The 14,580-nt window shown below is 48.3% G+C and overlaps 1 protein-coding gene across 1 annotated transcript in view; it reads left to right on the forward strand.

Annotated features, from left to right (window-relative positions):
- Positions 1 to 3,169: 3,169 nt before the first annotated feature.
- The window catches only part of LOC144157035 (uncharacterized), a 68,693-nt gene continuing 57,282 nt past the window's right edge, over positions 3,170 to 14,580 (forward strand). Inside the window, exon 1 of the mRNA XM_077688406.1 lies at positions 3,170 to 3,387. Coding sequence (XP_077544532.1) covers positions 3,189 to 3,387 — 199 coding nt within the window. The 5' untranslated portion in view covers positions 3,170 to 3,188. The remainder of the gene's footprint in view (positions 3,388 to 14,580) is intronic.

Below are 14,580 nucleotides of genomic sequence, written 5' to 3' on the forward strand. Positions count from 1 at the left end.
TCACGTCACCAAATGTGCAATTTTAGCGGGAGATTTAAAATTTTGGCTTAAATTGCCTTATTTCTCAGTGAATAAAGCATCATTTGCTTCCTGGAAAGCGCTTGGGGTACTATGAAACTTCTAATTTTTCGAATAAAACAAACTTTTGTTTTCTCTTCATGGCTCCTTTAAGTACCACCCTTGATTTCTTCTAGACCCTTGTCCTTGGGCATCCATTCTGATACCTTGGTGGTTTACCGGGTGTTAGTTTGTGTCACGCTGAAAATTGCGAGGTTGAGGGCTGCCTTTTATGCTGTCCTGATGCCGGTGTTATTTTAATTTCCTTCTGTGAGTGTAAATTTCCGCTAAGGCACGCTCTGAAATAGTCGGTTTATGATCAGTGGTTGCATGAGCTTCGTCGCTTTTTTCTTTATAATGGGGGCTTTTGGTTGAAGATCTTTTATATTGAAGCAACTGTGAGATCGGCTCTACCACTTGACTTTTGATCCCTGTCATGCAATCTTAAGTGACTGTTCTAGGGGAGGACATCCGCACCTTTTTAGGGTGATTTATAACTTGGCCGCTTGCACCAGCCATCATTTTCGAAACAGAACTTGCGGCGAAGACAGCACCGCGGTAATATCCAGGAGTATTTTGAAAATTCTTCTAATTAGACGTTATATACTGCGTTTTATTTTAGTTTCTTTCTGACTATGATTTATGCTTTCCTTCATTTTTGAGAGACAGGCGTTAATCTCTTCGATGGAGCCAGCGTCAGCGATACGAAGACATCGGAAGCAACTCAGACAGTGGCTGATACAACAACTAAAGTTCCTAATTCATGTGGCAGCGGCCTACATCCTGTTTTTCCGTTGTCTGCATTTCGTTCGCGCTGGTTCCGTCAAAAAAATGTCATTTTAACTAGCCCAACTTGCAATACTTGTGGCGGTAATGTTCTGCTGCCTATTTTAGTTACGCAGAGAATGTCTGTGCCCGCATCAGTTACGGTAGAAAATACGCCGCGGGGCTATATGGGTAAGCTGTTGCGCTGCTGAGACCAAAGTCGGCGGTTCTATTCCCGGCCGTAGCGAAGTTTATCCTCATGGAACCGGAAAACACAAATGCCTGTGTGTCGACATTCGGCGCACGTAAAGATCTCCTGGCGGTCAAAACTGATCCGGAGTCCTCCATTATGGCACACCTGCAAGCATTGAGGCTTCGGCTGGTAAATTACCGAAAAGTTAAATTTATTTTACCTTCCAGGTAAGAGGAGCTTTGGTGTGGTGGCATTAGTTGCGGGCCCAGCTGGTGGCCGTTTCTGCAGAGCATGCTACCGCCCACAGAGCGTCGAACTAAAGTCGCTGCGCAGGAGTGGCATCTGTAAAAAAATGCATATCTTTTCTTTCCTCTCCACGGCAGTATCATTGTCCTCCTTAACACATTTCAGTAGCCGATGCACCATAATCCAGATTCAGGTGAGCCATCGCCCCTGGCTGCCTCAGTCGTACCTTCCCGGTGGCAGCGATGACGTATTTCCGCAGACGCTTTATGAGCACGGCTGATAGCGTACGGCCAGCAGGCAGGGGGAAATTGAGTTTAGCCTATCAGGCGGCCTTGATTTTAACCGGTTACCGCGCTGAAATTTTAACAGCGGAGCTGTTGTAGGTCAAGCCATTTCATCAGTCTGCTGAAGGTCGACCGTTATGCGCGCATACGAGCTGGTTCCCAGATCCCCGGTGGCCTCCAGACGACCCGGCCGCCCACCGGTATAGGCCGCGGTTGTCTTACAGAGGAAGGTTTCTCGGCCTTCGCAAGAGGAGGCGAAGGAGTGGGAGCCTCCAGCCGCAGGCGTTTAGCTGCCGATTTCTTTCGGGAACCATATATAGAATTTGCGCGGCAACGGCGCTCTTGTTCTCCGGCGAGCGTCAGTTGACATTTGAGCCGCCACAAGAGAACATAGTTAAAACTTGTGGTCACCGCAGTGAACAAGGCTTCAGTGCGGCAGCGGAAACGTCTTTCCTCGCTCTTTAATAAACCTTCGGTCGGTGACCCGAACTTTTTTTAACCATGAGCCTTTTTACGATATTTCGTCGAACCTTAGATTTCGCCACCAGGAAACCACAGCTCCACTGCTTCAGTACATTTCACGCTGGGCGCAGCTGGGTTTTACTTATTCCCGGCTTCGTTTTGGATCATTCACGACAATGATTATGACCGCAAGATCGTGGGTACTCGCCACGTGGTTTCTAATTATAGTAACCATAGCCAATTCTTTTACTAACGTGATATAAAGTTAAGATGCATTTAGGCAACCGAACTTCCTACTTTGCCCGGTTATCTGCGTCTACTGTTCCAATATTTTCCAACTTGAAAGCAGGAGTGTATAGAATTACATCTACAGGAGTGTGTTGCATTTAAACTCCGGGAAGAAATGGCGCGTATGCGTGGTGCCTGGAATGTGAAAGATTGAACATGTTGGGAATGTCAGGTAATATTGTGCGCCATGCATGAACTGCGCGTGGGCTGAAGTTCTCGGCAGCCTCGCTACGATCCCCCGATAGTGCCTGGCACTGCGCATTCTCCCTTTCCCGCTTAAATTAATCGAGATAGAACACCTTCTTCAGGGGTGCCCAAAAATCAGCGCCTAGTATTGTTGAGTAAAGATTTTATTCATTCATTCTGCTCTTTAATGTGAAGACTGGGCGCTGATTTTGATAAGCGGTATTTATTAATGCAAATGTGGTCAACGCGACTAGTTGCTTTTGTGAGCGCCATGTGTGACGCTAGTTCCGTCTACGTCATCGCACAGTTCAGAAAACGTCTCCGTACTGATTTATTCCGGAAAATATCTGGTAATCGCTGGGGAAAATGATGCGGAGGTAAAAATACCACGTGTCCAGATCTGGCTATGCACTGCAGCCTTGTCATTTTATTTTTCACTGCACACTGCCAACGAAACATGCCATTTATTAGTGTAAGCCTGTCATATCATCGAGTGCGGGACGGCAACTTCAAGCTTATCGCCTGCCGCATCACATACGGCATACATGTGCTTTTAACGGTTTTTTTTTTTTCATAAGCACCATGTATCGCCTGCGCGATATTTTGTTGTTATCTCTGTAGTCGCTTTTGCTAATAAATATTTTGGGGTACGTTGTCCCCCCGGCATTTCTTCCTCTGCCATGGCTTGTGCTATTAGATTGTCGAAAATGCTAAGCCTAGTCCCTTCGGTGATGTGGGTGCTGCGATGCCTGTGTGCCCATGTTCTCCAAGCTTGCCAGTGCTTCTCTGCTGGTACCCCTGACGAGCTTCGGGAGGACTACGTCTACTGGCGCATTCGTCAGAAGCTGCATGAAGACAAAGGCAGGGATTTCATTTCGAGGGCTCTCGAATACGACGAGGAGAATGGTAAGTGTGCGACTTAAATTGTTGACGTGGTCGGTACTGTCACTATTTCGAATTTGTCCATTAACCGAGATAAGTGCACAAGATGCGATTACGGCAAATAGGTACACTAGTTAGCGCATCGATAACAAGTTGATTTGCTTTCAAAAACTTCGCGAATCTCATAAAAGACGGAGAGCGGGATCGCCAATAAATCACCCAAACACTTCGCTTTAAAGCTATGTTGATCCCACTAACTGGTTCCAAGAAACGTTGGCTCGAGTGTTTCTTTGTGAAGTTCATCGCCGAACTGAAACCTAAAGGCACATTCCCACTGGCGATGCGCCTCGTCTCGCGACGAAAAGCGACGTCGCAAAGCGACGAGCCGGCCGTCGCTTTTCGGACGGCGGAGCAGATCGCTCTCGGTCCGAATTCCCTCGTCGCGCGACGGCCCCGCAAAACCGGTAAGCCAATCATGGCCGCGGAGTAGGCTGACGTAGCCGGAAAGGAAACGTTTCTTTACATCCGGTATGCAAACGCTACGGGCGGGCGGGCGAGGGCGAGCCGCCGCCGCATCGCCGCCGCCACCGCCGCTGGCTCGCTCGGCCAGGCGCTTGGCGGCTTGGCCCGCTATCGCTGTACCCGCCGGGTCGGGCCGGCAAGCAACTTCCCGTGTGCATCGGTTCTTTGGTCAGTAGCTTCAGCGTACGCGTGCACTAATCAACGAATAGCGTGGAACTCATCAGTGTGGAGAAGCGTGTATGGATTGACTTGCAGCCTCTTCGTTCTATCGGCGACTGGTAAACACGCGTAGAGTTCGGTGGCGTCAGAACTTTGCGCCTGTGAAAAGAAGCGACATTTGTGGGCCGTGATGTGGGTGTTGTGGCGTGAAAGCAAGCGTGTGCATTTCTTCGTGCAATAATATCTTGAAAAGAGCCTTCTTGAGTTTGTTATTTTCTGCTCCTCCCGCAACCCGCAAATGTTTTCGGCATTGCTCCAGGTTAGTAGCATGTGTTTTAGTTTGATTTCTACCTGCTTTTGTCGCGTAACATCATTTTCTTTGACGGCGAATGGTTGACGCACCAACGAGGTCGTACAAGTCGGGAAGCAGCTGCGCTGAACGCAGTCGCATCATCGCTCATCGCAAGTGCGAACACCACCTCAAGGCCTCATCGCGCGCCGTCGCGCGACGAGGCAAATCGCCAGTGGGAATGTGCCTTAAAGCTTTAGGAAACTCACCACCATCTTATTTTTAAGGAGAAGCTTTAGTGTCCTCACTGATGCCATTGTGCGCCAATATGCCCTGCAGGAAAGCCAACTTTCTCTGACGAGGATGATTCATGATCGTGGGTGAAGAGAAAGAAAAAAAAAATTCCCGCGCCTTCCCGCGAGGGGAACACGAGTAAATGCAGAGCATTGGGGGTCGTTAACGCCGCGTAAAGTCGCGTTAGCGTGGGTAGTTGGGTCGTAGTTGCGTTAGTGTTGGTTTGGGGTAGAGAGAGGAGAGTAAAGTCGCGTTAGGGTGGAGCGAGCGTCAACCAAGGAAGGAAGGAGCAACGCAGTGACTGAAGCACGAGCGACCGCTAGCCGCTTTATATTTGCAGCGCGCGCCCTTACACGCCCCACCGCGCCGCTATCACGCACCTGTTACGCCGAGACGAGGCCTCCGCGATTTGCTGCCGGCAGCAACGGCGCGCCGCCGGCAGCAAATCGCGGAGGCCACGGTGTAATTGTGCTAACTCCGACACACGCCGCGAGGCGGCGCCGTTAGCCTAAGGTTGAAGCGAGGCTAGTCTGGCAGACGCTGCTTGCGCTTTGAGTTGTAAATCAGCCTTCGTTGTCGCGTCTTCAGGATACAAAACTTGAATATATGGTCTATGTATTTGGACTCGATCCTACAAGTACAGAGTTGTTTAACGTACGTTGTTTAACACCCACGATTGCCTTTGCACGCAGCTTTAGTGGTCGTTTGCTTGAAAGGCGAATGCCAAGAAGGGTTCTGTCATCTCGGGCAGAGTGAATGCCAGCGTGCTGAATTCTTTTTTCGCTGTTACATCATTTTCGCGCAATATCGCTGCGCGAAAATATGCTTTTTTTGCCTTTTCAGTTGTTTCGAACGCTCTGGGTATCCGTTGTGTGTGTGTATGTGTATGTGTGTGCGTGTGCGTGCGTGCGTGCGTGCGCGAAAACAGCGTAATACCGATAAGCTCTCGTATTGTTTATAGGCAGGCGACTACGATAGTCAAATAATCTGTTAGGCTTCCACGGGTACGAATCAATCATATTTTTGCGTTTTATTTAATATGCTTAGGGGTTTCAAGTACCTACTGCAATCACGCTACCAAATTATTTGCCGTGAGTGAAAAAGTCATGATATTCCGCGATTCCTTTCATATCGCTATCGACTCTACATACGTATTTATTCGAAAGACCACTTCCGAATTTCTAGATTTGCTAAGTTGTTGTCATGACATATTAAGGGCATTATCTTTTTCGGTGAGCAGTTAAGCTGATCACTAATATCTGTATGCACAACATCGGCTGTAAATAAGCTGTTCGGGATATTAGTGAATAAACCCATCAAGTGGAGAACTATAACAATCGTAACTCGGGTAAAGATTTTTATTACATTACTTAGACCACGTCCATTTATGGTAGACTGGAAGTCTCTCTGTACGTTTGTATATGCAAGCATGCATGCCAATAAACGGCGCGCGGCCGATAGCCGATCGCGGAGCCCACGGCCGAGACCGCGACGGAGCGAACGGGCTGACTACGACGCATTCGCGCGCCAGCTGCTGTTGAGAGAGAGGAGGGAAGCAGGAGAGGCGCACCTGCTGCGGACGCGGAGCTGTGGACACCGTCCGACGCAGGAAGAGGCGAGGCTAAGAAATGCTCTGCATTTAAAACACTTCCGTGGCCGGATTCATGACTGGGTCCCTCGCGGTATGAAGCCGGCGTCTGTCCGATTGCTCCACTTCGACATGGTCGTAGCGGTTCGGCAAACTTAGACGACAACCAAAGATTTCGTCACGAAAACAATGGCACCCGCCGCGGTGGTTCAGTGGTAAGGCGTTGCGCTGCTGACCACGAGGACGCGGGTTTCGATTCCTGGCCGCGGCGGCCGCTTTTCTGATGGAGGCGAAAAGCAAACACGCCCGTGTGTACAAGATTTCGGGCAACTTTAAAGATCCACAGGTGGTCAAAATTAATCGGAAGCCCTCCACTACGGCGCGCCTCATCGCGTGCGTTGCGTCGGCGCGTTAAACCCTACAATCAACGAAAACAATGGCGTTGCTCTGCGTTCCGTAAGGCTGTCAACCACACGACGTTCATCCTAACTTCCCATCGTGATGTTTGGAACGTTACGCCTAATGTCACATCTTGGGGTTAAAAACCGGCATCAACTGAAAAAAATTACGCCCACCTCCCCTCGCGGGAACCCTGGTGTGATGCGACGCTGAAGGGGGTTCCATTGTGCGTTTCCGTTGGTTCGATTACTCGAACTGCGTGAGCAATCGTCGGGTAATGCGAGAGAGAGAGAGAGAGAGCAAGCGTAGCGCGGACAACCGTCGACTGAGAGACCGGCCGGAGCGCGGCACTCCGCTTGTATGCGCAGCGCGCCCGAAGAAGAGGAGACCGCGGAGAGAGAGGGCGCTGCACATGCGCACAGCGCGCTTGCGCCGCGCGCAGCGCCGCCCACCGGCGGAGTGAAAGAGCGCCCCGCCCTGCGCGTGCCACAAATGTTGGGGGAGAGGGCGCGCTATCACGGCGAGAGGAGAGGGGGTGAGCGGAGGAGAGACGCCGCTGTGCGGACGCGGACAACGACGACGCAGGAAGGACAGGGCCGCCGGCAAGATATGCTCCTCTCAGCGTCGCATCTAAAAATGTGGTTGATCCCTCTTTCATAGGAATGGGTAAAGCACGAAAATGAACTGTGCCTTCACAGGATCAGTTGAATGTTTATTCTGCATCCATATGAACTTTTACACCCGCCCAATTTTTTACCAATATCATGGGAGCGTGGACCCTTCGGTCGATCAGCGCCGCGGGTTGGAGTGATTCCGCAAACTCGGCGAGAGTAGCCGCATGCGCACTAAGCAAAGACCGCTGCTGCCGTGGTATTCTAGGCTGTTCCAAGTGCACAGGGCCACCCCCGATTAGTGCTATTCGCTTATCACACTGCCTAGCCATACTCGAAATCTTTCTTCAAGACCAGGCACGTTGCGCCAACTGAAATTAGTTATCAGCGTTGCCGAATGCGAGGTTCGTTCAGCGCACGGTTTGTTCGGCAACACTGATTACTGTTTTATTTTGGCGCCACCAACCTGATCTTGAAGAAAGATTTCGAGGAAGTCTAGGCAGTGGGATAAGCGAATAACGCAAATAGGGGGTGGCCCTCTGCTCTTGAAACAGCCTAGCAGACGACGGCAGCAGCGGCCTATGCTTACTCCGCATGCGGCTACTCTCGCCGAATTTGCCCTATCCCTCCATCACGCGGAGCTGATAGACCGAACGGTCGACGCTGCCGTGATCATCATCATCATCATCACCAGCCTATCTAAGCCCACTGCAGGGCAAAGGCCTCTCCCATTATCATCCAATTATCTCGGTCCTGTGCCAACTGTGACCAATTTATCCCCGCAAACTTCTTGATCTCATCTGCCCATCTAACTTTCTGCCGCCCCCTGCAACGCTTGCCTTCTCTAGGGATCCACTCTGTTACCCTTAATGACCAGCGGTTATCTTGCCTTCGCATTACATGCCCTGCCCACGTCCATTTCTTCTTCTTGATTTCTACTAATATGTCTTTAACACCAGTTTGCTCCCTGACCCACTCCGCTCTCTTCTTGTCCCTTAATGTTACACCTATCATTTTCCGCTCCATTGCCCGCTGAGTCGTTCTCAATTTAAGTTGAACCCTCTTAGTGAGCCTCCAAGTTTCTGCCCCGTAGGTGAGTACCGGTAAGATGCAGCTGTCATACACTTTCTTCTTCAGGGACAATGGTAGGCTGCTATTCATTATCTGAGAATGTCTGCCGTATGAACCCCATCCCATTCTGATCCTTCTAAGCGGAACGCTGCCAGGCGCTCGCACGTTCACCCTAAAATGGGCGACCCTGTAAATGGCTTATACACCGTCGGTATGACACCCTCAGACGCATCATCATTAGACAGTGGATTGCACGCGCCGGAGCACTGCGTAAACCGGAATGAAACCACACGCGCTCGCAAACCATGCGAACGAAACCGAATGGGTTGCCATCGAATCGTTTGGAGACCTCGCGGTATGCTGGAGCGAAAGAGCATTATTTGTGGGGCTCTCTTGTGGGTGTGCTTGGCGAGCGACGATTGGCGCGTCGATTTGACAAATGTGCGACTACCGCGTTCTTGCTCCGTGGAGTGTACGGCAGACGGTTGCGTTGGGACCAGCTCAGCGGGCGCCAACTGTTGGCGCTTATTAGCAATGTGATGCACTATTTCGCTTCACCTCTTAGACAGTAGCACCATCTAAATCTAAATTGAGAAAGTTATAGGAACGTTGGCGCGTTTATGCAGAAGTCTGCGATTCAGCTTATAGCGCAGTCTGTAAAGTACCAGGCACCACCAGTTGCGGTGACGGAGTTCCCAGGTCGAATCCTACTGCAGTCGCGTTAATGCAACTTTTGCTTGAGATGTCATTTCTGTGACGGTATGACCTCAGTCAGATCTTGGTGGACCCCGGCATAAAACAATTTCGTGTTAAAAAAAATTAAAGCCGTTCACTCATTGTGAAAGCTGTCGGAAGGGCAGAGCAGTGATTCGCTATAATGGGCTGTAGCGCCGCTATCCGCTCACTGCTACCACCCAAGGAAATTCAAATTTGCCGCCCTCGCAGGGATAGAATGCCCTCTGCCTCAAACTGCACTAGCGGAAGTTTTTATTTCTGTGCTTGCTTTTCCTGCTGCCAGTGCCGGCGTTGCACTGCCACTTTTTTTCGCTTACTATCGTAAAAACCAAACCAACGAGCGTTCCTAACTAAACTAACGTGGACGCTGCTGCTTAATTACGCATATTTGGCCTCAAATGTACCTGCAGTTTTCTTTGCGCTAAACAACGGGAAGATATCTAACAAGCGCCATAGGTTCACGAGTTTCGAACGCGTATGACTATATAAACCGCTTGGCTTTCCAAGCCTCTCGGTTACGCTGTGACGACAGCCGCTACAACGGAATGCCGTGTGGCTCTACTTGGGTCCAGCGAGCGAACTACGACGACAAGGCGAACCCCTAAAGTTCTCTGCACTTAAAATTGCTCGCTGAATTAACGCCAAGCAACAAGCTTCGATTTCCGCCGTACACCCCAAACCCTAACGTTAGGCCTACGGTGTGCCCACCCAAGAGTTGCGGTGGGTGTTCTGCAAACTGATGCGTACCTCCAGAGTAGCATATACTCGCGGTGCGGAAGTCGCCAACCAAAGAATCCCGCAGGAGAAAGCTTAGCGTTAAACCATTGGCGTCGTTAGACGGCGGGGTGCATCATTGTTTAGGCTGACGGTTAGCAAAAACGACGTGTAATTCTGCCTGAATGATTACACATCTCACTCTCTTATACTTTCATATTTAAACAACGTTTTAAATACCATCTGTCTACCGCCAAATGAAAGGTGATAACCCACAATCCTCTAAAAAATACTCATTATCAATGTAATAACTTGACTCCTTGAAAAACGGAGTTCCCTGAGTAAAGCACCTCCCTTTAGGCACCCCAATCGCAAAACAGGCCTAAAACTTCCGCGTCGCCCACTTCACTCCAGTTAGAAAAATACTGCGGAATTTATAACATTGATTTATTGGTTCAGAAAAGCCTGACTGGCCATAGTAAACAATGTAAAGGTCTGGAGGCCTCAGGATGTAACCGATTATCCTCAATGCACAAGTCAGAGGTGGTAGCTTGACACCAAGAAGGCAAGTGGTGACTACGGCTTCATAACCCGAGCCAAAGAATATGTGCGGTCCTGCGTGTACGTATTTCCCGACGTTTAAGTGATGTCGTGTGTACAGCCTTAGTTTATTTCTTGTGATTAGTATAATATTTGTGGTCTTTAGTGTCTAGCGAATTTATTAAACCAGAGCCCACTTGTATACTTTTTGCTACAGATTACACTTAACAATGAAGTGTGTGTTCACCCAGGACAACGGCGGAAGGTGTTATATATAGCCTTGAGTTTTCTTCGCAATATCGGTTGAGTTTTCTTCGCAATATCGTATGGGAGGCTGCGCTCCCATACGCTTTCCTCGGTTTTATGTGAACGTAATGGTTTCCTGCGCTTGTTGGTGGTAGGCCGGGCCGCTGCTACAAGTCGCATTGAAGGGGGCCTTATCGTGAAGTGATAACGTTATTAGGCACATTTCCCTCTTCTTCTGTGGGTGATAACTATCCCCTAATAGCCCTACTCATGAAGCGTCCGCGGAAGTATGTCATCGCTAGCAACAAAAAACTGCGGCTGAGGCAGCCAGATACCAGGGATCACCTGAATGTAGAATGCGGAGCAGTGGCATGGGGAATGTCGAAAGGACAATACTTCTATGGCGGATACAAAAGAAATGATGCGTGATTTCAGCAGGCGCCGCGCCTGCGCTGTGTATTTCACTCTACGCCCGTGGATAGTTACGTGCTGGGTTGGGTAGACCCTGTAGCCAGCCGTGCCCGCCACTTATGCCACCTTCCCGAAGAACATCTCTCATCGCAACTTATGCCGATGCTAACATATACGCCAGCAAACTGAAAAAGGCGGCACAACCACTCAAAAACCAAACAAAGCACAGCTTGTTATTAGGAATAAACTCAATCATGCTTGTTAAGAACGTAAAGCAAATATGGGTTGAATATTAACCCGAATTTCCAAATCAGTTTTGCGCTGCGTAACCGCCGCAACGTCTCTAAGCGAAAAAAGGACTGGCCCACGTGACAAAGTTAAGAACGTCACACTAAATGTATGTCACCATGTCGCCCGTGGGACATCCTGGACTACACCCGACACGTATAGTCGACAGGTGATCTTTATTAATGCCATAATAACAGTCACGTGTGAATTCATGACAGGCGGTACGAAAAGCCGCCAAACCAATCTCTCAGTCGGCAAGATACCGGAAATCTGTAACCATTTGCCCATTGGTAACCATTTGAAATCAAGATCACATCGCCGATCGTTCCTCAGATGCGCACCGCTACTCTGCCGTCTTGGCGTTCACAAGCAAGAATTCTCACCGCGAGCTGATGAATCGTTGATGCGTGAGTACACCGGCTATGCGCGGCGGCCACTGCCCGCATCGTCTGTGGGGTGTCATCTTTAAGGGAAGTTTTATTTCCATGGGCGTAAGTATGCCCGAAACGCGGTCATGTTGAAATACGTTTTACGCCAGTGATGTACGGATCCACGCATATATATATATATATATATATATATATATATATATATATATATATATATATATATATATATGTATATGTATATATATATATGTATATGTATATGTATATGTATATATGTATATGTATATATGTATATGTATATATATATATGTATATATGTATATGTATATATGTATATGTATATATGTATATGTATATATATATATATATATAACACAGAAATAAGAGTTGGCAGTCAAGAACACCTCGGAAAGCAAAGGGGAGGATGTGGTAGGTCATTGAAAGTGATAAAGAATTAGGAAAGAAAGAAAGTGGAAACTCCCAACTCTTTATTCTGTGTTATTTGCAACGAGCCCCTCATTTCCTCTTCTGATTCGCTGTGCGTGTGTGTGTATATATATATATATATATATATACAGTAAAAACATTATACCGTAGTTATGGGGGACTTCAATGCTAAAGTAGACAAGAATCAGGCTGGAGACAAGGCAGTTGAGAACTATGGTCTGGGCTGTAGAAATAGCAGGGGGGACCTACTAGTTGAGTTTGCAGAACAGAATAACCTACGCATAATAAATACCTTATTCTGTAAACGGGAGAGTAGGAAGTGGACCTGGAGGAGCCCGAATGGGGAGCACAAACATGAAATAGACTTCACATTATGGGATAACCCTGGCGTCGTGCAGGATGTGGAAGTGCTCGGAAGGGTAAGGTGTAGTGACCACCGTATAGTAAGATCTCGAATAAGGCTAGATTTGAGGAAGGGCCGCAACAAGCTAGTACGAAAGAAGCCGATAAATGAGCTAACAGTAAGACGTAAAGTAGAAGAATTCAGGATCGCGCTGCAGAACCGATATTCCGCCCTTAACGAGGAAGCCGAGCATACGACACAGGAATCCAGCGACAACCTTACACGCATTATCACGGAGTGTGCAGTAGAAATCGGGGGCACTATGGCTAGACAGGATACTGGCAAACTTTCAGAGGAGACGAAAGATCTAATCAGGAAACGGCAAACCATGAGAATTTCTACCGCAGCTGACAGAATAGAACTATCCGAGCTCTCGAAGTTAATCAATAAGCGTAAGACAGCTGACATACGGAAGTATAATATGGAGAGGATCGAATACGCTGTAAAGAACGGAGGTAGCCTGAAAGCAGTGAAGAGACGTCTTGGCGTGGGGAAAAATCAGATGTATGCACTTAAGGATAAGCAAGGCAATGTCATCACAAATAGGGATAAAATAGTCACAGTGGCCGAGGAGTTCTACAGAGATCTATACAGTAGCCGGGACATACAGGATAATGCCGAACGAGACAGTATTCCAGGGTAGGTAGACATCCCACCAGTAACGACTGAAGAAGTAAGGAAGGCTTTGAAAGAAATGAAAGGGGACAAAGCACCTGGTGAGGATCAGATAATAGCAGACCTCTTGAAGGATGGCGGAAAAATTGTACTTGAAAAACTAGCAAACCTGTATACGCAATGCCTAATGACCACAATGGTACCGGAATCTTGGAAGAACGCGAACATCATCCTAATCCATAAGAAAGGCCACATGAAGGACTTGAAAAATTACAGACCGATCAGCTTACTGTCAGTCGTCTACAAGGTATTTACCAAGGTAATCGCTAACCGAATTTCTGCAACCTTAGATTTCAGTCAACCTAAAGAACAAGCAGGGTTCCGTAAAGGTTATTCAACAATGGACCATATTCACACGATCAATCAGGTGATAGAGAAGTGCGCTGAGTATACTGAACCCCTATATATAGCCTTCATAGATTATGAGAAAGCATTTGACTCGGTCGAAACCCTAAGAGTCATTCAGGCATTACGGAACCAGGGGGTAGATGAGCATTATGTAAGAATACTAGAGGATATCTACAATGGGTCTGCAGCTACCATCATCCTCCATAGGGAGAGCAGTAAAATACCTATAAGGAAGGGCGTCAGACAAGGAGACACAATCTCTCCAATGTTATTCACGGCATGCTTACAAGAAGTATTCAGAACGTTGGATTGGGAACAGGTGGGAGTAAGGGTTAATGGAGAATACCTCAGTAACCTCAGATTTGCTGATGACGTTGCCTTGCTAAGTAACTCGGGGGACGAATTGCAAAGCATGCTTTCCGCACTGGGCGAACCGAGTAGAACCGTGGGCCTGAAAATTAATATGCAGAAAACTAAAGTAATGATCAATAACCTCGGGACAGCACAGCAGTTTGAGATAGGTGGCGAGGCAGTGGAAGTGGTAAGCGAATATATATACTTAGGCCAAGTTGTGACCCCAGATCCCAACCATGAGGCAGAGATAATTAGAAGGATCAGAATGAGGTGGGGTGCATACGGCAGACATTCTCGGATAATGAATAGCAGCCTACCATTGTCGCTGAAGAAGAAAGTGTGTGACAGCTGCATCTTACCGGTACTCACCTACGGGGCAGAAACTTGGAGGCTCACTAAGAGGGTTCAACTTAAATTGAGAAAGACTCAGCGGGCAATGGAGCGGAAAATGATAGGTGTAACATTAAGGAACAAGAAGAGAGCGGAGTGGGTCAGGGAGCAAACTGGTGTTAGACATATTAGTAGAAATTAAGAAGAGAAATGGACGTGGGCAGGGCATGTAATGCGAAGGCAAGATAACCGCGGGTCATTAAGGGTAACAGAGGGATCCCTAGAGAAGGCAAGCGCTGCAGGGGGCGGCAGAAAGTTAGATGGGCAGATGAGATCAAGAGTTTGCGGGGATAAATTGGTCACAGTTGGCACAGGACCGAGGTAATTGGAGAATAATGGGAGAG

Source organism: Haemaphysalis longicornis, unplaced genomic scaffold (genome assembly GCF_048455015.1).
Source record: "Haemaphysalis longicornis isolate Haplotype H1 unplaced genomic scaffold, Haemaphysalis longicornis Haplotype H1 scaffold_1, whole genome shotgun sequence".
In the NCBI taxonomy this organism is placed as follows: domain Eukaryota; kingdom Metazoa; phylum Arthropoda; class Arachnida; order Ixodida; family Ixodidae; genus Haemaphysalis; species Haemaphysalis longicornis.